Genomic DNA, 23,302 nt, shown 5'->3' with positions numbered 1-23,302 from the left:
ACAGAGAGGAAGGGAGAGGGATAGAGAGTTGAGAGAAACATCAATCAGCTGTCTCCTGCACACTCCCTCCTGGGGATGTGCCTGCAACTAAGGCACATGCCCCTGACCGGAATCGAACCTGGGACCCTTCGGTCCGCAGGCCGGCGCTCCATCCACTGAGCCAAACCGGCTAGGGCTCTCCCAACGGGCCATCTGATGGCTTGGACAGCTCACCACCCACTCAAACGCAGAGGACAGGACGGCGCCGGGAGAAAAGGCCGCCGAGTGGAGCAGCACGAGGGTCTCCCCGCCGATCTCCCTTTCCCTTCCCGTCCGTCCCGGGGCGCGGGCCAGCCTCGTTCCTGGGATTCTCCGTGCACGAGCCCCTCGCCGGCTCCAGAAGCTCCGACCCCTCCCCACGCACCACATCCCGCTCAAACTCCCAACTTCACGCCGCCCACAGCCTGGCCCCACTCACCTGCTCAGGTTTATGTCTAGCTCCACGGGGCTCCCTTCTGCTAATCCCCCTTTTTTTGGGGGTGGGGTGGGTGGGAAGGGAGGTAGGCAGGGCGCGAGCCCCATTCCACCACCCACCCCGACTCCTCGGGCGGCCTCCACCCTGAGCAACCTCCACACACCGCTCCCTCCTCCCTCGGTCGCCGGGGCGCATCCCCCCGTTCTCCGAACCCGGCCTTCGCCTCCTTCCCCGCCCCCCGCCCCCGCCCCCCCAGCGGCAGGTGGGTCCCACCGGGTGATTTCTCACTTCGCCCTCCCCGCTTCCGCCCCGTCCATCTTCCCGGCCACCCCCGCAGCCAAGTCCGAGGAAGTCGCTTCCAGTTTGGGCACGAGAACCCCAACATTACACCTCGGGAAGACGGGGAGAGAAGAGGGTTTGGGGCGGTTGCGAAATATGGAAGAAGAAAGAAAGAAAGAAAAAAAAGGAAGGGAACGGAAAGGGGCCAGTCTCAGCCTCTCCTTCGGAAGGAGCAGCGAAAGGGCAGGGGGAGAGGAGGCAGCGAGAAATGCATTCCCGAGGGAGGACAGAAGAAACGCCAGGGGTTCAGCCGTCTGGGGCCCCGGGGTTAACGCGAGGGCTTCCCGCATCATCCCGGGGAGAGCACCGGCTACTACGAATGACAAAGAGGCTGCGAGCCGGGAGGTGACAGGCACGGCCGGACATCTCCGCGGGTCGAGCGGTTAAGGAAGATGGACGGTCGGGGCCAGGACGCGCCCCCGGAGCCCCGCCAAGCCCCGCGGACGCGGTTGCCAGGACGGACGAGCCGGCGCCTCGGGAGGCTCCGGGGAGAGCGTCTGGGAGCATCGCTCCGCGGAGGCGGACAGGGTTGGCGTGGTATCGCCTCCCGCGGGGAGAAACGGCCTCCCGGGGCAGTGCTCTCCGAGACAAAGATCCTGCGACGCGAAGTGAACGCTCGGGGAGCCGGCATTGCCCAGACACCCGGCCGGGCTGCCCCGCATACTCACCGCGTCCTCCTCTCCCGGCGCCGGCTGCTCTAACTGCAGTTAACGGCCGGGGCGGCGCAGGAGCGCTCGGCGTGCCCGCTCACGTGACTCGGCCCAGGTTTCCCCGCCCCTCCGCCCCACGTGACCCGCGCAGCCCGCCTCCCTAGTCGGGGGGTCTCGACTCGCCCCGCCCTCCTCGGCAAGATGGCGGCGCCCAGCTGGGGCGTGCTGCGCCTCCGGGTTCGGGGTTCCGGGCGGGGTGGGGGCAGTCTCCTCTGTCTCGTCCCAAAGCCATTTTGTACCGCCGCTGCTGCTGCCTCGAAGCCCCTGAACGCCCAACGGTTAGCGGAGAAGCTCCGAGCCCAGAAACAGGAACAAAAGGCGAAGAAGGAGCCGGTGAGTCCGGAGGGAAAGACTACAATTCCCAAGAGGCAGTGCGCTCTGGTTCCCCGGGCGGGCGAGGGTCCTCAGAGAATGCAAGGAAAGGACCTGGTCGGTGGGGGAGAATGGGGAGAAAGCGGAGGGGGCGGTCTGCAGCGTGCGGTGCCTTCCTGTGCGCTGGTCTTTGGCTCCCGCGCGCTCGGCGCTAAGCAGCCCCGCTCTCAATTTACTGGGGGAAGGCGCGAGTCTTACTGCAAAGGTTCAGGGATGCCCTCCCTGCCCAGATGCCCACCCAGGCCTCTTGAAGGTCTTCCCCATCAGGCATTTCCCGTCGCTTTCTCTCTCCCCGTAGGAGCTCAAAAGCCCTGTCCAGCGGAGGGTGCACGAGCTAGTGCGGTTCACGCAGCAGCTGCAACGAGTCCACCCCAACGTGCTCGCGAAGGCCCTGAGCCGAGGGATTGTCCACCAGGACAAGGACCTCGTGGTCATCGATAAGCCCTATGGTCTCCCTGTGCATGGTAAGGACCGCGTGGGGAAGGGAGGGAGGCCGCGGCTGCTCTCTGCTACAATTAGGGGCAACACGCAGACATCCCTTCCGGGGGGCTCGAAGCACCCTTGCATTCAAAATAATTTAAATGTTCGTGGAGTACTGTCCTACCATATATAAGGCCCTATCGAGGAAACAGATCAATGAGACAGCTTCCAAACATCTGGCCGTCAGCAGTGATTTGTGGGATCCCTGTGCAGACCTCCACAGGGATTGTGTAGAAGAATATAAAGGCGTGTGATTCTTGTCTTCAGGTTATTTTCCACCAAAACTGGGTGAGAGGAAATAATATATAAGAAAAAATTATATGGGGTGAGAGAGAGAGAGAGAGAGAGAGAGAGAGAGAGAGAGAGAGAATACCCAACAAAACCAAACCCCAGGGGACCTAGAACTTCATGGACACGCAAATGCTTCTGAGTAAATGTTGAATGTGTCTGACAGCTGGAGTGAGTCAGGAAAGATGGAAAAAGAATGCGCTTGCGGGGGGAGCGGGGGAGGCATCTTTTAGTTGGAAGAAGAATGCTTTCTGGAAGGTATGGAGAAGGTTGTACATGAAGGGAAGGAATTAAACCTTGCCAAGTGCTTCGTGTGGATTTTTTTCTCTGTTGACTTTCACGGTAGTTTCTTGTCTTCTCAACTCCCATGAGATAATTATAATACGGACATTTACATTTTGTAGATGAGAAGACTGAAAGTTAGAAAGATGAAGCAGCCTGTCCAAGCTCATGGTAGTTAGGAGAGAACAGAGAGTGCAACCTAAGCATGTCTCACCCCAGCAACTCTCAGCTCTCCTGTGATGCTTCAGCAGGGCCTCAGGGTCTTACATTTCTCACTCAGCTTAGCAAATTCTCCAGCCTTTGTTTATATAGTAAACGATCAGGCCTCCTCATTTTAGTTGCCGATTTTAGTGTGAGTGCATGTATAGCACATAAGGGGATTAAAGAATATTTGTATCTGAGGAGAAAGCCCTATCCATGCTCTAGGGTAGTACTTCTCAAAGTTTAATATCCATAGAAGTTACTTGGACATCTTTTATTTTTAAAAAAATATATATTTTGTATTGATTTCAGAGAGGAAGGGAGAGGGAGAGAGACATAGAAACATCAATGATGAGAGAGTCATCGATTGGTTGCCTCCTGCAGGCCTCCCACTGGGGACCAAGTTGCAACCCAGGCATGTGCCCTTGACCGGAATCAAACATGGGACCCTTCAGTCCGCAGGCCGACGCTCTATCCACTGAGCCAAACCGGTTAGAGCAAAATGCAGATTTTGATGGATAGTCTGGGCTGGGGGCCTGAGGTTCCTTTCTAGCAAGCTCCTTGGCATAAGGATGTTGGGAGTCCCTAGAAAAGGCCCTGGGAAGCGTTGACAGTGAATCCAGTAAGGACTTTCTTTCCCAAGCAGAGTTCTTTGGTGAGGTCTTTTCCTGGCCACTCAAACCTCTGTCTTTTCCCATCGTAGGTGGCCCTGGGGTCAAGCTCTGCATCAGTGATGTCCTCCCTATCCTGGCCAAGGTGCTTCATGGCCACAAGGCAGAGCCCCTGCATCTGTGCCACCGGCTGGACAAGGAAACTACAGGCGTCATGGTGTTGGCTTGGGACAAGGAGGTGGCACACCAGGTCCAAGAGCTGTTTAGAACCCGTCAGGTGGTGAAGAAGTACTGGTATGGAGCCCGCTGATAGCGGTAGAGGCGGTGGACGTGAAGGCATCCCTTCTAGTCATGCATTCGTACAGCGGCCACTCCTGTTAACAGGAGGCAGTGTGCTAGGACCTGTAGGCATTGGAAAGGTGTAGGAAGCAGACTCAGTGCTCTGATAGAGTAGTCACTCCTAATAATGGCTATACGTGAAGACCATTGAAAATTAATTTATACAAGTAATACACGATTTCTGCGGTCAAATAGTCAAATGACAAAAATAAAGCCAAAAACTCCCGGAGAATCCATCCACTCTGTCATTTCTGTCCCTTCCCTTGGGGCAGTTTGCTTTTTATTCCTCCCGTCCTGTGTCAACATATTTATGTATATGTATGTAGTATATACAGTATGTATGTATGTGTATCTACACACACACGTATGTGCGCATGTGTATATCACATTGTACGACGTACATTGTACTTTCTTTTCCCACTTAACTCTGTGTCTTGGGGATCCTTCCGTGTTAGTGCATACAGGGTTACCTCGTTTTTAATAGAAGAAAGATACAGGAGCAAATATGAAAGCTACTCCTATCCCCCATCTCCTCGGCTTCCTTTTCCAGAGGCAGTCTCTATCGCTAGAGTCCTGAACGGACTTCCCGAGTTCACGGGGCATGGAGAAGCGTGTGACTGCACGGCAGCGCATTTCGCATTGCTTGCATCCCGCCCTTCTCACGGGGACAGTGGATCTCCGAGAGCGTTTTGTGCTTTTAGACCTGGCTCCTCTATGGCTCTATCGTATGCCATGGTGTGGACATGCCATCATTTCCTCATTGCAGATGTTTAGGTAATAGCCCACTTTCCAGACCTTTTGCGGAGAATATGTGAGTATATCTTCAGGACAAATTCCTAGAAATGGAATTGCTGAGTGGAAGGTACATACAGTTTAAATGTGAATGCTTAACTACCCCAATTGCTCTCCAAAATGGGTTTGTCAGCTTTCACTCTCTCCCCCAGGGGCGAGTGTTCACCTCCTCTCATGTCTGACCAAAGCGTTTTTAAAAGGATTACCACTCAGATGGGTAAAAAACAAAATTTTTTTTAAAAAGGTATTTTATTTTCAGTTTGCCTGTGTACTTTTTTTTATTGTTGGCAGTATTACAGAAACCCCCCATTTTCCGCCACTTGGGCCCTGTCCACCCAGCCCCCACCCCATCCCAGGCCTTCACCACCCTATTGTCTGTTGACTCTCTTTCGTGTTTATTGTCTATTTTGAGTTTCCCTTTCTGTAAACAGACTTTATTTCTTTTGCTCACTTTCTGTTGGATTGTTTATTATTTTCTACTTGATTTGTAGATATTCTTTTTGGGTGAGGTAATGCATGTGAAGTGTTTAACACAGTGCCGAGCTCATAGGAAAAGCTGAAAGATGGAAAACCAAGACTATTATTATGTATGCAAATAATCAAAATAAAAGTCTATAAAAAATTGCTATATTATTTGTGAAAATCGCCCATGAAAGTTCAGAATGGGTAACCATTCTCAGTAATAGGCTTCACAGAAGAGTTGAAATCAATTAATTGGGTCTTGATGAATGAATAGGATTTGATCAACAAGGTGAAGAAAGGTGTTGTAGACTGTGGAATGGCAGGCACAAAGGAGTGAGGCATACAGTCCAGTCGGGTGGTGAGTGGTGGCAGATAGAGCTGGGAAGGTAGCCCAGAAGGTGCAGGAAGTAGACGTTGCAAGTAGAACGTAGGAGGAACCATTGGCTAGCTGTTGCCGATAGCAGCTTGTTATATTATAGCTACTTGTTTGATTCTTCTTACTAGACTGTGAATTCCTTGGGAGCAGGGACTTCTGTCTTGTTCCTCTGCATAGAATTAGTACCTGTCTGAATCAGGGCCTGTTCGCATTCGGGGAATACTCACCGATGGCGTTTTTGAGCAGTGATGTTAGGTCATCAGGAAGGATGCTCTGGTAGTTACAACTCAGGCTTAAGTAGGATGCCAGGTGTCACGGCCGCCCCGACGGCTGTCAGCCTGAAGTGGGCGTCCAGGATGTGAAATGTTGTGTCTGAGTGGGCTTTGCCCCCTTGGTCAGTGACTCGGGTAGGCCACCTAGAACCAGGGGGCTCCTGTGATTGACCTGGAAGAGGCTTGAGCGTCAGGACAGATTAAATAGCCCTCTGTCGGACTGTGACCGTGACCGTGACGGTGACGTGGCAGGGAGAGGCCTCCGACAGACTGATCGGGAGGACTTACTGAGTTTCGGCTGTGGTTTCCGGGACTTCTTTGCGCACAGTTCCTCCCTGTCTTATCTGCCTGGGAAAGCGGGCAGGAATGGGCCTGCGAGTTTTTCGTTCAGCTCATTTATTTGTTTCATACGCGATCAGAACTTACCACGTTTTCTTATTTACAAAAAAGAGGATATGAAAACCACACTGATTTTACTTGAAACTGTACATACTCGTTTTGAAAGGCTGGCATGAAAGACCATGTTATCGGTATCATATTTTTCTGTTTCCCCTCCCCATATATTCTACGATGAACATACGTCCCTTGAGGAGTAAAAGAGCTATGCTGTAGGAAGAGTACCAAGCTCTCAGGCCAAGCCCTCTACCAAGAGATGGTTTGGGCCCCTCTGATCTTAGGCACGGACCACAGCAGGCCCGCTGTGCAGACCTCCAAGCAGCCAAATCCAAGGAATGCCTCGCCCACTCTTGTGTCCCCCCAGGGCCATCACCGTGCGCGTCCCCGTGCCCGCAGCAGGCGTCGTGGATATCCCCATCGTGGAGAAGGAGGTGCAAGGGCAGCAGCAGCACCACAAGGTGGGTGAGCCGCCTCCCGGGAGGACAGGTTTTCTGCTTGTCCGTTGAAATCACATCTGGATTTCTGTGGCTTCAGATGACGCTGTCCCCGAGCTACCGCATGGACAATGGGAAGATGGTGAGAATGCGGACCAACCGGAGCGCACACGTGGCTGTGACGCAGTACCAGGTGCTGAGCAGCACCGTCTCCTCCGCCCTGTTGGAGCTCCATCCTGTTACTGGTGAGGGTGCTGCCACTCCACGGTGGGAGGCGCCGCTGTCTGCAGGGTTCCCAGTGCTGCTGGGCTCTGCCCTTCTGAGCAGCTGGTATTGTGGGGGTAGAATTGCAGCTGACTTGTTGGAGAGGCTGGGAGCTCCAGGAGAGATAATATTTAAAAACAATAGGTAGCTGTCTGGCCGGCGTGGCTCAGTGGTTGAGCATCGACGTATGAATCAGTAGATCAGGGTTCGATTCCTGGTCAGCGCACATACCTGGGTTGTGGGCTCAATCTCCAGTGCAGGAGGCAGCAGATCAGTGATTTTCTCTCGTCAATGATGTTTCTATCTCTCCCTCTCCCTTCCTCTCGGAAATCAATAAAAATATATATTAAAAAACAGACAACAAAAAGCAACAACAGTAGGTAGCAATGAGATATAAGTAGTTTGTTTACACTTATTTAAAATAGTGCCAAGTGGTTCCTCAAAAAAATTAAGCATAGAATTATCATGTGATCCAGCAATTCTACCCCTGGGTATACAGCCAAAAGAATTGAAAGCAGGGATTCAAAAAGATGCTTGAACACCAATGTTCCTAGCAGCACTATTCACAGTAGCCAAAATGAAAGCATCCCAAATGTCCACTGACAGATGAATGGATGAACAGTGTCGTATATCCACGCAGTGGAATATTATACAGCCCTAAAAAGGAAGGAAATGCTGATATGTGCTGCAACAAGGAGGGACCTTGAGGGCAATATGCTGAGTGAAAAAAGCCAGGCACAAAAGGACAAATATTGTATGACTAGATGCCTGGTGCACAAATTTGTGCACAGGTGGGGCCCCTCAGCCTGACCGGCAATTGGGGCTGATTGGGGCCATCTCTCCCAGTCCTGATTGGGGCAGCCGGCTCGGGGGAGGGACCGTGGGAAGTTGGCTGGCTGCAGGAGGTTGGCTATGGGAGCGCACTGATCACCAGGGGGCAGCTCCTGCATTGAGCGTCTGTTCCCTGGTGATCAATGCGCGTCATAGCTATCGGCCGACCAGTTGTAACGGTTGCTTAGGCTCATATATATATAGATTCCAGTGATATGAGATACTAGAGTAGTCAACCTAATAGAGGCATGGTGGTTCCAGGGGCTGGAGGGAGGAGGAGATGGGGAGCTAGTGTTTAATGGGTACAGTTGCAGTTCAGGACGATGCAAAATTTCTGAGATGGATGGTAGTGCTGGTCGTACAACAGTGTGAATATACTTATGGCCACTAAGCTGTATACTTAAAAGTGTTCAAATGGTAACTTTTATGTTATATATATTTTGCCACAATAAAAAAAAGTAAGACAATACTATTGTGTTATATAATAAAATTATTTTTCAAAAACCCAGCATGGCAGAGATAGGCACCAGGTTGATGCTAATGGCTATCTGTGGCGGAAAGGGGACTGTGAGGGGGAGGGGAAATTGGGGGTGTAACAGTATTTATAATGTTTACCCCCTAATAGCTTATAGGTTGTTATATTGTTCTTTATACGTGAATGTAGTTACGGCTTTGCCAGCTTACTGTGCTTTGAGTTAATGGATTAGAAGCAGATGCTGCCAGTGGCACCATTTCTGTCGCCACTCACAAGTCTTCTCTCTCTTTTTCTTAAAGGAGTAAAACATCAGCTTCGCGTTCACCTGTCTTTTGGATTGGATTGCCCCATCCTTGGCGATCACAAGTACTCGGACTGGAATAAGTTGGCCCCCCAGGTAACATGGGTTTGACCCGAAATGTAGCCGACTGTGGGGCAGAACTTGGGCCTCCCCATGCGAAACCCCTCGTGAGTCACAGCAGGACGTACCGAGGGGCGCCAGACGCGGCAGCACCAATTACCGGCGTAGGGAGAACAGGAGCAGCCCGCTGCTGCCCTCATGCCCTCACGGCCTCAGCAAACCTTGCTGCTGCGTGATTTGTCTCAGATTTGGGTTTTTTTAAAAACTATATATTTTTAATGGTTTCAGAGAGGAAGGAAGAGGGAGAGAGAGATAGAAACATCAACGATGAGAGAGAATCATTGATTGGCTGTCTCCCCCACGCCCCACACCGGAGATCAAGCTTGCAACCCGGTCATATGCCCCGACTGGGAATCGAACCGTGACCTCTTGGTTCATAGGTCGACGCTCAACCACTGAGCCACACCGGCCGGGCAGGTCTCTGGTTTTGTTAGGAGGCTGTGGGGAGAGGAGGCTCTCTGAAGGCTCATAGTCACCTTTCCTGCTGCTTCTTGTCCTGGTGCCCAGCCCATTCCGTGGAGGGCAGAGAACTGGCCGTTCGGGTCTCCCTGCTGTGGCGGGTGCTCCTACCTGGGTCCCCAGCCCTTCCTGTAGGTGCTTCTGCGGCAGGCTGCCACGCTGCCTCTCCCGGGGGTGCTCCTGTCCCGGCCTCCAGTGCCATGCTTCTGACCTGCATTGTGTCAAGGGTGCACTCACGAGGCCTCTGTTCTCTGTGCAGAAGCTGTCTGCCGGCACGCTGCGGAAGCTGGGGCTGCCACAGTCGAAGGCCCGCCACCTCCCTCTGCACCTGCATGCCCGCCAGCTCGTCCTGCCTGCCCTGGGGTCCAGGACCGAGGAGCTCAGCCTGGTCTGCAGGCTCCCCCGCTACTTCGTACGCTCTCTGAGCCGCCTGGGCTTAGAGCTGCCGAGTCAGGATCCAGACAAGCAACAAAGCTGAGCCTCTGGGAGCTCAGGGGAGACACCTGGGCTCCGGGGAGACGCCCGGGCCCCTGGGAGCTCCAGGGAGACGGCTGGACAGTGTGCACTGGCCCTGAATTCTTCCCTTTGTTGAATGGACGTGGCTAACTTCTCCCACGGGACAGACTCCAGAAGAGCCAAGTGAGGAGTTGAAGGACCCCAGCTGCTCAGGGCTTTTACTGGAAACTGAAGTGTATTTTCTGATACTGGGCCACCTTCTGGGAAAGCCTGTGGGAAGTCTCCCTGCCTCGGGGTCATCTTGCCAAAATGGAAGAGAGCCCAGGACCAGGCAGGTGGCGTCAGTGATTGGAAACAGAGAACTGCAGCACAGAACCTGTTAGCAGGCACTTTTCACACAACAATAAAGCTCTTGGTCCACCAGGAAGGCTCCTGTGGTTGGAAAGCGCGTGGTTGGTACTGACGGACGGAGAAATTCAGAAGCAGCCCGTCACTCTTCGTGGAGCTGCGGGACCATGAGCAAGTCCTGCCTCGTTTTCCGCCTCAGGTTTTGTAGACACAGAATTCAGAGATTCCCTCCAGCTCCAGCCTGTGAGCCATGCTTCACCAGTGCTCGTGGGGCCCGGGACGGGTGCGTGACAGCAGGGAAGCGAATAGAAACTCAGGCAGATAACAGGAAGGAGTGGCCTGGGCAGGTGTACACGTGGCGAGGGCACACACGCTGTCTGAAGAGGGCATTTGATGGCTCCATCCGGGTGTGGCTGTGTGGCAACAGCTGTTATAATTATTTCAGAGTCAGGAAATCCAGATGTTTATGTGAAATCTCCCTGTATGTTGCTAACAAAAGCAATTAAAAAGTATATTTTTATTGATTTCACAGAGGGAGAGAGAAACATTGGTGATGAGAGAGAAACATTAATGAGCTGCCTACTGCATGTCCCACCCTGGGGATCGAGCCCACAACCCGGGCATGTGCCCTGACCGGGAATTGAACTGTGACCTCCTAGTTCATGGGCTGACACTCAACCACTGAGCCATGCCAACAGGCCAGGCTTTTTGTTTTGTTTTTAGATTCCATATAATAAGTGAGTTCCTGAGATAAATTTGTCGTTCTCTCTCTGACTTATTTCGTGTAGCACAATGTCCTATTTTGTTTGAAGAAATATCCAAGTCTTTTGCCCATTTTTAAAATTATTTGCCTATTTATTATTAAGTAGTAGGATTTCTTTATATATTCTGAACACCAGTCCCTTAACCAGATGTATTACTTGCGAATATCTTCTTCTGTGGGCTGCCTTTTCACTTTCCTGATTATATTATCTGCAACATGAAGGTTTTAAATTTTGATGTAGTTTAATTTATTTTTTCCTTTTTGTGGGTTGTGCTTCTGGTGTCAGACCTAAGAAAACATTGCATAATCCAAAGTCTTGGAGATTTCCTCCTATATTTTTTCTAGTAGTTTTTTAGTTTTAGCTTTACATTTAGGTCTACCATCCAGTTTAAGTTCATTTCAGTGTATGATGTAAGGTTCCAAGTTTGCATGTGGGTCTAGCTGTTCCAGCACCAGTTGTTGAAAAGGTTATTCTTCCCCCCATGAAATTTTTTGGTAAGCTGACATTTTTTAAAAATTAATTTTTATTGATTTCAGAGAGGGAGGGAGAGAGATAGAAACCTCAATGATGAGAGAGAATCATTGATCGGCTGCCTCCTGCATGCCCCACACTAGGGACCGAGCCCACAACCCAGGCATGTGCCCTTGATCGGAATCGAACCTGGGACCCTTCAGTCCACAGACTGATGCTCTATCCACTGAGCCAAACCAGCTAGGGCAAGGTGACATTTTTAGGGTTGTGCTGGGTCGAATATAAATAATTTCATAGGGCACATTTTAGTTTTATTACAGTATTAATGTGAATGAAGCCAAACAAGAAATAACGGTAGTTCCTGGTTTGGCCACGAGATGGCAGCAGCCTCCTAGGTTTGATCCCTTTTCTTGGGGCGCTACTCTAAGTGGGACTAGGTTTTAGCAAGTATAGGGTATCCTACACAAAAGGATTGGGCTGTCTTTCTCTAACCTCCTCATGACCCTGACTTCGGCTACCCCAATGAAGTCAATTTCGGTCCCTACTTTTTTAGTAGAAAACTTGTAGTTTTCTGCTCTCTGGTGGAATGAGGTAGTAGGGCTTCCCCATGGTGGTTTGGACTCGCCACCCGAGTGGATTTGAAATAGAATGTGACTCACAAACACTCAGCCGTAAAAGCACTACACGTTCATGATAGGCATGTGGACGCCTAATCAAGCTGCTCTCAACTATCAAAAAGCCTCATGGACAGATGCACTTACTACCACAGCTTCGCTAAAATGCCAAGAGTTCTTAGCGCTGGGCTGGTTTTATTTGGGCTCAGTGTAGTAATGATTTGCATTCCATCTGTTGGTCAGAAGCACTGATCGATAGTTGTGATCTTGACTAATTTACAGGCCGAAATATTATAGAATAAATAATGGAGGGAAGATAAGGGTGACTAGCTTGGAAGCCACAATGTATTAGAGTTGCAGCAAACGTGCGTCTGCTGGCGCCCTGCCCTTCTCCATCCTTCCTGGATGGTGCTCACCCAGGGCAGGCTCGTCCTGCCTCCCGCTGGACTCCGCTGCTCCCACAGCCTTTCTGACGAGGATTTAGGCGTCCTCGGCCCTCACCTCTCACCCCCCGCCCCCCCCCCCCGCATGTGTGGGCCTCTGACCCCAGTGACAGAGCTAACTGCACACCCCCTCTCCTGACACAACTACCCAGCCTGCCCTGGGGAGCTGAGAGGGTGGGGGCAGGGAAGGGGTGGGCAGCAGGGGGACAGCCTCCCCCACGCAGAGATCCAGGCGAGGCCAGCGCTGAGCGAGGAGGCTCTGCTAGCCTGTCTTTCAGCACTTGGGAGCTGTTCCCATCCGTCCATCAGCAGCCTCCAGGAGCCAGGAGTGATGACCTGGACCCATTCAGGGAGCAGAGCACGGGGAGCGGGTCCCCACTTTGATGTGAGCCGTGAAATCGGCAGCGAGGGAGCAGGAGGTGAGGGCCAGGGGGAGGGTTGCCCAGATAATCTCCTCTCCCATCACAGGCTTCCAGGAGCGAAGACGCCAGCCTGTCCTCTCCCCTCTGTCACTGCCCCTTCCTGGGCCCTCTGATCTCCCCACCCAACCAGGCTGCTCCGGGCCCCTTGTCCCAAAACCCCAGCCTGTGTGCTGACTGTGGCCCCATCACCCGCTCACACACCTCTTTGGAGGGGCAATGAGGGACATGGTTGGAGGGGTGGCTGGGGACCAGGGGTGCTGGCAAGAGCCCCTGGGGCGGGGCCAAACCATCGACTTCATTCTAAGGGGTGTACGGTAATTACTTCATTCAGGAAACTCCCAGATCTGAGAGCCAGGAGAATTGTCCCTGTGCAATCAGGAATCTCAGTGTGGGGAGGGGCCTCTCTCTGCCTTCGTTGCTAACAGGCAGCTGCCAAGGACTCACAGCAAAGAGCCCAGCATCTCCTGGGGTTCCAGCCTCGCTGCTGGAGGGAGAGGAGATGGAGGACGAGGACAGATGGACACACACACACACCCCAGGGCCTCCTTGAGCCAGGCCTGAGAGGCTGCCAGCCCATCCTGGCCCAGCCGGGAGTCTGGCCTCTTTCCTGTATAAAGTTACAGAATTTTCCAGAAGTTCCCCTGTTTGGTTTTCTTTTTCTGGAGTTATAAACCAGATTTCCCCATCCTCCCCCCACCCCCTTTTCTGACCTAGGGAAGAAAAGCCAAAGAGGGAAAGATAGGGCAGGGCAGAGGGCCTCTGAGCACACCCAAGGCTAACCCTTTCCTTCCCCCCTCCTGCACTGGGGTTCCAGGAACTTCATGGTAACAGTAGCTTCAATAGTCAACATGTGTTGCCCATGCCGAGCCTCTTAGGTGTATTAGCTCATTAAGCTTCCAATCCCAGCCTCTGACTACCAGCCGTGGGCAAGCTACAGCCCGCGGGCCCGATCCGGCCTGTTTGAAATGAATAAAACTAAAAAAAAAAAAAAAAGACTGTACCCTTCTATGTAATGATGTTTACTTTGAATTTATATTAGTTCACACAAACACTCCATCCATGCTTTTGTTCCGGCCCTCCGGTCCAGTTTAAGAACCCATTGTGGCCCTCGAGTCAAAAAGTTTGCCCACCCCTGCTCTAGACCATTCTTCCTAATTGTCATTTCTGAGTTACAGACGAGGGCCAGGAAGCCCGAGCTTTCATCAGGTGAGGCAGCAGAACTAGGTTGTGACCCAAGCCTGGCTCTCTTTGCAGCCTTCCTGTTACCTCCGCTGCCTCCCGAGTGGCCCAGGTAACCTCGTGCAGCCGTCCCAGATCACACTGCGGCCCTGAAAGGAGAGCGAGGTGTGTGCCTGGAACGGGAGCCTCTCACAGAGGGAGCCTCGCACAGAGAGGAGCATCTCACAGAGGGGAGCACCTCACAGAGGGGAGCATCTCACAGAGTGGAGCACCTCACAGAGGGGAGCACCTCACAGAGGGAGCCTCTCACAGAGGGGAGCATCTCACAGAGGGGAGCATCTCACAGAGGGAGCCTTGCACAGAGGGGAGCACCTCACAGAGGGGAGCCTCTCACAGAGGGGAGCATCTCACAGAGGGAGCCTTGCACAGAGGGGAGGATCTCACAGAGGGAGCCTCTCACAGAGGGGAGCATCTCACAGAGGGGAGCCTCTCACAGAGGGAAGGTTTCATGCCCATTCTGCTGCTGTCTAGCCGGCCGTGCCCCCGTCTCTGGGCCTCGGAGTCCTCACCTGTAACTGTTTGGGATGAGCCTGGCTGGCGTGGCTCAGTGGTTGAGCCTTGACCTATGAACCAGGAGGTCATGGCTTGATTCCTGGTCAGGGTACATGCCAGGGTTTTGGGCTTGGTCCCCACTGGGGACATGAAGGAAGCAGCCGATCAATGATTCTCATCATTGATGTTTCTCTCTCTCCCTCTCCCTTCCTCTCTGAAGTCAATAACAGTATATTTTTAAAAACTAATAAAGGTTGAGATGAGGCAACATGCCAAGGCCATGTCCTAGACCCCCACTCACTGCAGGCCCTGAGTCTGACTGTGCCGAGGTGAAGGGCTGGCACCCTCAGCCACTTACGTAGAGCCCCATCGGCCTCTCAGAGAAGGTGGTGCAGGGGCTCAATATTTGGACCCAGTGCAGGCGTCTTGCCTGTGGTTGGAGGCAGAGCCTCCCCGAAGAGCCCTGAGTGTCAGGCTTTGCTGTCTGCCCAGCACCGGACTGGGCGCCCCGTGGGGTGAGTGGCCACAGCAGCCACTCGCGAGGAGGACCCTGGGCACAGCCATGCCGCGTGTTGAGCACTTATGCGCTGGGCACACGCTGTGATACTGTCCAGCCCTCACGGCAGCTCCGCGGGGCAGGTGATCGGAGTCCAGGGAGGGAGGGGAAGCAATGTGCCCGGTGGCCTGCAGCTCGGACGGGCGGGGCTGAGGTCTGAGCGCACATCCTCATCCCTCACGCTAGGGAGCTGCGACGTCAGGCGCCGTCTCACATTCCCACCGATTTCTCTAGAGAGGAGGTGGGTCTCAGGTTGGGCTCTTTGGGCCATGAGGCCGTTTTCCCAGAGTCCCCAGGGATGGAGAACGGCCCTGACTCTGGTATCCTCGCTGGATTTGAGGGTGAATTGGGAAAGGGAAGGGTCGGGTTCGCCCCACTGCGTGTCAGCCTGGAGCTCCCAGCTGGATGTGTGGCAGCCATCGTACTGGGAGTTGCAGGGCAAGGCCTGAGTGGCTAGAGGCCCAGGAGTGACCTTGAGGAGCTCCAAGGTCGCCCAGGAGATGGCCCTGAGAACAGGGTGGGAAGGCAGGTATTCCCCAGACTGGCTTGTGCACCGGGGATGGCGCTGGAGCCCAGGACGTGGGAGGGAGACACGTGGCCAGCCCAGCCGTGGCCTGGCCTGGAGGCGAGCAGCCATGGAGACAGCATCGAGCAGCCCCGAGGTGCCTGCTTCCCTGGGGGCTTGGGCCGGTTTGAAGGTGCGGCCAGGAAGCCGGGATTCTTTGGTTCCTGGTTTGAAAATCCCAGGACACCGGGGCTGAGGGCACCCCAAGATCTGGCATCAATTCCTGTCCCTGGCCCCACATTGGAGGGCTGAGGTGGCTCTGTCAACCCCAGCAGGTTCACTCAGCGCCCGCATCACTCATCGGGGCAATTTAGCGGCCTCCGTGTGGCTGCTATTCGATGCAGGGGGGAGGGGGGGGGGCGGGGGGCGAGCAGGAAGGAGAGCGGAGGGAGAGCCTGGGCCTGGGGGCCACCAGCAGCTTTGTTCCCCTCGCCCACCGTTCAGGGAGGGAGGGGTCGGCGGTGGCCCCCACCCGATCTGGCAAGCGCCCTGTGTCTGGGCCAGGGAATTAGGCTGTCTTCGCCTCCCGCAGGAACGAGGCCCGGGGGCTGTGACGAGAGCTGTCAGTGCTGGCGTCCTGTCCCAGCATCGCGGGCACGCTGGCTGCCAGGACACCTGGGAAAGGCAGCACTGAACGGGGGTGCAGGGCCTGCTGGGGGCCGGGGGAGGGGGAGGACAGGTGGGACACAGCAGCCTTTGTGTGCCCCTGACCCGCACTGGCCCGAGCTGCCTCCTGGCAGGGGCTCTGTCCCTGTCCTGTCCCCCCACACTTGGACTTTGAACATTATGACACCCCCCCAACCACTGCCCCTCCCCTCCCCCCTCACCCTCCCTCAGGGCCAGACACAGCTTCTCCGGAGAGCTGCCCTGGGTTACGGGACAGGGGTGAGCTTCAAGGAGACACCAGCTGTCTTAGTACTAGTCCCGTCCTACCCGCCCTCCCAGCCTCTGTGGGGCAGGTGCCAACCATCTGCCAGGTGCCAAGGCTGAGGCAGGCAGGTGTGAACGGGTGGGAGGTGTTTTCATGGGTAGGATGCCCAGGCGGCACCCAGGGCCCTGCCCGGCCCGTCTGGGGAGGGATCCTGGCAGCGGTGGGAGCTGAGCCCAACTAGAGAGGACAGCAAACACCTCGGGGTCCCCAGCCAAGTCCTCGGGGGGCCTGGCCTGCCGACCGCGCCAAGCAGCGCCCTCTCGGGGCTCGGGTTTCTGTCTAGTCTAGTGAGAAGCGCTGGGGACCTAGGTTCGAGGCCCTGGGCCCAGCCAGCTCGTTTCTAAACCACAAGGCCGGGTCACTGCCACTGCGGGTGGGTAGGCGACAGGGTGGGTGACAGGCCACAGCTGCCGACAGCCCCTCACTGGATGGCATGTGGGGTTCATCTCAGCGGGAAACATGCATGTGCATGGCTCTCTGCCTCCCCTAATCACTGCAGTGCCCCCATCACCAGTTTCCGATTCCACCCTCCTCCGGCCCATCCTGAAATCACCCAGGAGGGGCTCCAGGCGAGGGCCTGAGGCCCAGGAGGGGCCATCTCTGATCTTGCCGTCCTGCAAAGGGATGAGGCCCCTGGTGGACCCGGCGCCTGCCTGGCCCTCAGGAGACCGGGGTCCTGGGGGCGCCTCGAGAATTCAGGCAAGTCCCCGGGGACACAGTCATCATGTCAACCGGGTGTGAGGCACGACAGAGGCCTCAGGAGCCGAGATACAGTCCCTGCACCGAGGGGGCGTGCAATCTCGTGAGAAGGACACGAGCAGCTGCTGAGCTGCGGCGTCTAATGGGCTGTGTCTCCTCGTTCGCCCACCATCCATGCACCGACGCCTCCAGGACCAGGCTCCGCGCTGGGCGTGGTGGCTGCAGGCGAGGCTGCAACCCCACCTCGAGCCCACGTCTCAGCGCGAACAGGCGATGTGAGGCCAGGGGGAAGAGGCCGCGAGGAGCTGAGTTGGGTGTTGCCCCGAGGAAAGAGGGGCAGGTCCACCCGTAGGTCCAGGTCCGCAGGCGGCCTGGTGTACCTGGAGCTCAGAGCTTGGGACGGGACGGGCAGCCTGAAGCAGGAGCGAGAGCTTGCTCCAACCTGCAGGCCAGGGAGCGGGAGAGGAAGCCACGCAGCCCAGCGCTGCCCTAGAGCTGAGGCTGCTGCGGTCAGAACTGCAGGGACCAGGAGCCCGAGGCCCCTGGACCGGCCTGTCGGCTGGAGACGAAAGGGCGTGTTTCCTGAACTGGGAGTTTTGTAGCCACTGTCGCAGCAGCAGCAGCAGCAGCAGGCAAACCACCGCTCAGGGTCCAACATCCAGAAATTCCCATCGTGGGCTTCTCTTGAGCCAAAGTTCCCCCTCAGCCCTGCTGTGTCCCCGGAGGGCCAGGAGGCCCGGGAGGAACTCTCTGGTGCCCCAAGGTGGCGGGGGTGGGCCGCTCACAGACCCAGGGGCGCAGCCAGCCTGTCCCAGCGGGTGGGCTTGCAGCTGGAGCCTCACAGGGAGGACGGGAGGCACGGAGCTGCCTCGGGCTCTGGTGGGAAATGGGAGCGGAAGGCGTTTGCTGACAGGCACGCTCCTGATCTGACCCCCAGGACCCGGGTCAGGCGTTCGTTCTCCTGAGTCAAGCTCCCAAATGCGACCGTTGCCGGCATCTGTGTTCTGCGGCCATTTCTGCCGTGGTCTCTCTGTCTCACTCTCTCACCCTGTCTGTCTCAGTGAGTCTCTCGCCTTTCTCTGGGTTTATATGTCCAGCCCTCTGCTGTTTTCTGGTGCCTTTTCCTTTCTGCTTAGACTGTAACTCCACTCCCCACTGAACTCCGTCTCTCTCTCTCTCTCTCTCTCTCTCTCTCTCTCTCTCTCTCTCTCCCTCTCTCTCCCTCTCTCTTTTTCTCTCTCCTTTCCCCTCCACATCCTCTCAGTCCTGAGCCTGCCTTCCCTTGTGTCCATGCCCCTGCTCTCCTCTGGGTGGCAGCTTCTGAGCATCATCCTCCATGCGGCCCCTTTTCCTGGGAGAGGCCCCGTGGTGACTCAGGGGTCCCAGCCCAACACCTTCCCAGAGGGGCAGCGGGAATGCTGCTCTCTTCGCTGGTGCCAAACCTGGGGCTCTGTGGTGGTGGGGCGGGGGGTCGGGGAGCAGGACCTTTAGTGATAATCCCCACCCGCTCCCCACCAAGTAAACAATCTAAGTACAAAGGCCAGCTCTGCAAATGTCTCCAGCCCCTTCCCCTCGCTCTACCCCTGGAGGGGCCTCCAGCTCACCTCCTTCAAGCCTGCACCGTCTCCCTTCACTCACTCCTCACTCCACTTTCTTTCTCCCCAGACCGTGGCCTGACCCTGTTCCTACTCAAGGCCTCACTCACCTTCCCTCTGTTTGGCATTCCTCTGCACCCCCATCGCTTGGCTAAAACCCCTCCTTCAGGTCTCGGTTTGAACATCCTATCTCGGGGAGCCCCCCGTGGCCCCCCCCCAGCCTTGCATGACTCTGGGTCCTTCTACATAGTCTGGGGGCCTGGGCTCACCGTCATGCAGTCATCAGAAATGAAGTTGACTGCCAGGCCGGTGTGGCTCAGTGGTTGAGCATCGACCTATGAACCAGGAGATCAGGGTTTGATTCCCGGTCAGGGCACAGGCCCGGGTTATGGGCTGGATCCCCAGTAGGGTGCATGCAGGAGGCAGCCGATCAATGTTTCTCTCTCATCATTGATGTTTCTCTCTCTCCCTTCCTCTCTCTGAAATCAATTTTTTTTAAAAAAAGTTAACTGTGTGGTGTGTATGTCCCCATTAGACTCTGCCCTCTGTGGGTTCAGGAAGGACCATTCGCTGAAAATCTACCGTGTGTGGTCCTGAAGCTTGGATCTATCAGATGGCCGACCTCGTTGGGTCATCTCAGTAGCCTGCCTTCTACGGAGGAGATCAGAGAGGGAACAGGTCCACCGGCGCACACAGCAGCTCTCTCTCTGCATTGCCTTCTGCACACACCCTCTTCTCAGGACTCGGCCTGGAGGCGTCAGCACCATCTCCCCGCCCAGCTGTGCTCTGGCGGCTGCAGGGGCAGGTGGATGCATGTATGATGCCTGCGTTTACCCATCTCTGGGGAGCACACTGTCCCACCAGGCGCTGGGCTAGCTTGGGGTCTGGACTTGTCAAAGGGGGTGCGAGTGGGCATCTCCAGGACGTCGCCCGTCTGCCTTGCTCTCCAGCCGAGTGTCTGGGTGGACGCCTGGCCAGGCTGCAGGGAGGAAGGGCCGGCGTGGGCTTGTGTGGGGTGGGCTGTGGGTGAGGGGTGCAGGTGGGGGGCTGGTTTAATGAGGTGACTGCCACTTGTAGATGAAACAGAAGGCGGAGCATCTTGTGTGAACTCTGACCTCCTGTCTGTCTGGCCTTTCATCGGGAACGCTCCAGCAGCTGCCTGGCTCAGAAGGGACCCCCCACAGCCTGGCTGGCAGGGTTGGGGGGGCGTCGCGCTCAGCCCCGGAGAGGAGAGAAGGAAGGCTGGTCCTGGGGTTCCTCGGAGCCCTGCACCTCCACTCTCCCTAGCGCGAGCTTTGGAAAGCAGAAGCGGGAGGTTGGATTTAAGAGGCATTGATTGCAAACCTGAAACCTAAAAATGCAAATTCCCCAGCCCCATTCGGTCCTGGGGGTTTCTGTGGAGGTAGGTTTGGGGGACACAGAAATCTGTGTTTTTAAAAAGTTTCCATGGTGATTCTTTTTTTTAATAAATATTTTTATTGACTTTTTTAGAGAGAGGAAGGGAGAGGGATAGAGAGATAGAAACATGGATGAGACAGAAACATCAATCAGCTGCCTCCTGCACTCCCCCCCACCCCCACTACTGGGGAATCGAACCCGGGACCCTTCAGTCCGTGGGACGACGCTCTATCCACTGAGCAAACCGGTTAGGACCGTGGCGACTCTTTTTTTAAAAATATGTTTTTATTGATTTCAGAGAGGAAAGGAGAGGGAGACAGGGAGAGGGAGAGAGAAACATCAATGATGAGAGAGAATCATCGATTGGCCGCCTCCTGCACGCCCCACACTGGGGATCAAGCCTGCAACCTGGGCATGTGCCCTGACTGGGAATTGAACCGTGACCTCCTGGTTCATAGGTTGACACTCAACCCCTGAGCCACACTGGCCGGGCTCCATAGTGATTCTTAAACTCAGAAATTTAACAACCACTGTCTGCCAACACATGGCAACGCCAACTGGCAGTGAATCATCAGCTCACTGGGCACAGGAAAACTCCAACCCTTGGGATGGTCATTGATCCCGCTGACCATGTGTCCCCAGGTGTCAGCCCCCATACTGAATGCTTACAGCCATTGTCCCTTCGGGCCCTCCACGTGGTCCTGCCGGCAGAGGGCGTGGCCTACATTTCACAGGTGGGGCGGAAATGGAATAACTTGCCGGGGAGACACAGACCTGGCTGTGGAAAAGCCTGTGGTTAAGCAGGTGCTGTCCATCGCCTTACTGACCGTGTAAAGGTCACCATCAGCATCGAGCATCCATACGTAGGAACCAAGAAATCATTGCCTCACTGTGATGTGTAGTCCGGGCCGGCTGTAGACTTACAATTCAAGACGGCCCCACAGGCAGAGACACCTGTGCTGCTCATGACTGCATCCCCAGCGCCTTGCGCAGGCCTGTTCACAGGAAGGGCTTAATAAAACACTTTCCAAATAGGCAGCCAATTGAGCCTTGCACAATGCGGGGGTTAGGGTACCGGTCCCCGAACAGTCGAATATCCATGTTTAACTGCTGAGCAAGGTTGCCGGGAATCCCTCCTTCAGGCAGACGGTGGCCTCGGGACCACTGAAGTGCTCCTCACCCCCAGGGACCATGGCCATCCCCCCTTCAGGTACGGGGATGACTAAATGTCTCCTACAAACCTGGACACTTTTTTTAAAAAAATTTTATTTTCTTGTTTAAAGTATTACAAATAGTAGTACTCATGTCTCCCTTTCTTCCCCATTGACCTTCCCCCGGCCTCCCCCACCCCCCGGCACATGCCCTCACCCCCGCCCCCCCAGTGTCCTGTGTCCATTGGTCATGCTTATATGCACGCATATACGTCCTTTGATTGATCTCTTACACTCCCAGTCTTCCCGCTGTACTTTGACAGTCTGTTCGATGCTTCTCTGCCTCTGTAGCTATCTTTTTATTCATCAGGTTATGATGTGCTTTATTGTCCATAAATGAGTGAGATCAGGTGGTATTTTTCTTTTACTGCCAAACCAGGACACTTTTGAGAACAAAAGGTGGCACTCACTAATCACCCAGGACAACAGGCTTAAACCAAGGCTGTCTGCAGGGTGGCTTCTGACGAAAGCTCAGTGCTGGTGTTTGGTTTTTTTTCTGCCTCCTTTCTTGTGGGAGACAGGCTCGAAGATGACTCCCCGTCACTGCCACCTCCTGGTGCCCACACCCTTGTGTAGTCCCTTCCCCTTGAGTGTGGTCAGGACCTGCGACCTAACTTCTAACATACAGAATGCAGCAGAGGCGATGGGACGTCACTGCCTGGCTTATATTACACGGGATGGTAGCTTTCCTCTTGCTGTCAGCCTCCCTGTTGCCTTCTTGGCTCTCACAGAAGCAAGTGGCCACGCTGGTGGGACCCACATGGCAAGGAACCAGAGACTGTGGGACTAGCGAAGAGTAGGAAACAGTCCCTACACTGAGTAGGGGCATAGGGAACTCAGGGTGAGTTTTCCCTTGCCCTTCACTGTATGCCCATTGCCAGCTATCCATCCCTCGGTGTTTCTCCCTCTGCTGGGGCCATCCAGGTGGCCACCTTTTCCAGGATGGCTGGGTAGCTCAGCCAGGACAAGAGTCCCTCAGACAGGTGCTCCCAGGCCAGGATACATACTTCTGCAGATGGTAACTGACAGCCATTATAGCTACGAGCAACTGGGGACATGCTCCATTGTCAGGGAAGAATGTCCAGTTCAAAAGAGCAAGACAGCACCCGGAAGGACTAACGCAACAGGTGTATTCATTAACCTTTGCTATACAGCAAGTTACTATAAACTTAGTGGCTTAAAGCAACACACATTTATTATCTCATGGTTTCTGTGGGTCAGGAATTTAGGCACAGCTTAGTTGGGTCCTCTGGTTCAGGGGCTCTCGCAAAGATGCAATCAAAGTGTTGGCCATCTGAAACTCGATTGGGGAAGGATGTGCTCCCAAGAAAGATTGTTGTTGGGATTCAGTTCCTTGTGGGCTGTTACTCAGTTCTGCGTGGTTTTGAAGAGACATTACACTGATTTTCTTGGGTCCACCCTCTCCTCAGAGAAAGAGGAGTAGAAATGGGACCGGGGGGTGAGAGAGCTCAGCCTCTGGGCCGTGACATGCAGTCACATTGGTACCCGTTTCTGTTTCCATCCTCAGAGATCAGGACTCGGTAGAAGAACTCTTAGAGGCCCAGAAGCCCAGCTATGTGTCCACCATCACACAGAGAAGGAAACCAGGGCCCAAAGAGGTCAACAGACTCACCCGAGGGTGGTGGCAAGGCTGGTCTGGGAACCAGTGGCCTCTCCACGTCGATGCCATGTCTTTCTGCCCCTTCCAATGGGGCAACTACAGCCACGGGAGCCGGGCCATTTCATGGCTGTGGATGTGACCACGGCCAGGGACTTCCCACTCTCGGAGGAAGCCCAGTTGGAAACCATGATGGGAGTGCCTGGGACACGGCCCATCTCT

At 54.8% G+C, this 23,302-nt stretch overlaps 2 protein-coding genes across 7 annotated transcripts in view; one reads left to right on the top strand and one right to left on the bottom strand.

Annotated features, from left to right (window-relative positions):
- Positions 1-1,566, bottom strand: part of FAM118B (family with sequence similarity 118 member B) — a 38,081-nt gene extending 36,515 nt beyond the window's left edge. For 3 of the 6 annotated variants that reach the window (XM_081114002.1, XM_081114003.1, XM_081114006.1), the window contains exon 1: positions 1,462-1,498. The gene's annotated coding sequence lies outside the window, so the exon portion shown is untranslated. Of the gene's footprint in view, positions 1-1,461 lie in introns of all 6 variants that reach the window. The other 3 variants (XM_081114005.1, XM_081114007.1, XM_081114004.1) reach the window with 2 other exon arrangements.
- RPUSD4 (RNA pseudouridine synthase D4) lies at positions 1,519-11,059 on the top strand. The gene is made up of 7 exons (XM_081114001.1): positions 1,519-1,836; positions 2,174-2,339; positions 3,830-4,031; positions 6,739-6,832; positions 6,909-7,053; positions 8,678-8,775; positions 9,518-11,059. Exons 1-7 carry the CDS (start codon positions 1,645-1,647, stop codon positions 9,734-9,736), a joined length of 1,116 nt encoding a protein of 371 aa, XP_080970127.1. The 5' UTR covers positions 1,519-1,644; the 3' UTR covers positions 9,737-11,059.
- The last annotated feature ends 12,243 nt before the right edge of the window (positions 11,060-23,302 follow it).

Source organism: Myotis nattereri (assembly GCF_964212035.1).
Source record: "Myotis nattereri genome assembly, chromosome: 19".
Taxonomy (NCBI): Eukaryota; Metazoa; Chordata; class Mammalia; order Chiroptera; family Vespertilionidae; genus Myotis; species Myotis nattereri.
The sequence above is the reverse complement of the archived record's forward strand: the minus strand, read 5'-3'. Positions and strand labels throughout refer to the sequence as shown.

Bases quoted from the DNA above. Each gene is read 5' to 3' on its own strand.
- RPUSD4 (XM_081114001.1), top strand. From the start codon at position 1,645: ATGGCGGCGCCCAGCTGGGGCGTGCTGCGCCTCCGGGTTCGGGGTTCC. The intron at 1,837-2,173 runs GTGAGTCCGGAG...CTCTCCCCGTAG, and splicing joins AAAAGGCGAAGAAGGAGCCG to GAGCTCAAAAGCCCTGTCCA. The intron at 8,776-9,517 runs GTAACATGGGTT...TTCTCTGTGCAG, and splicing joins GGAATAAGTTGGCCCCCCAG to AAGCTGTCTGCCGGCACGCT.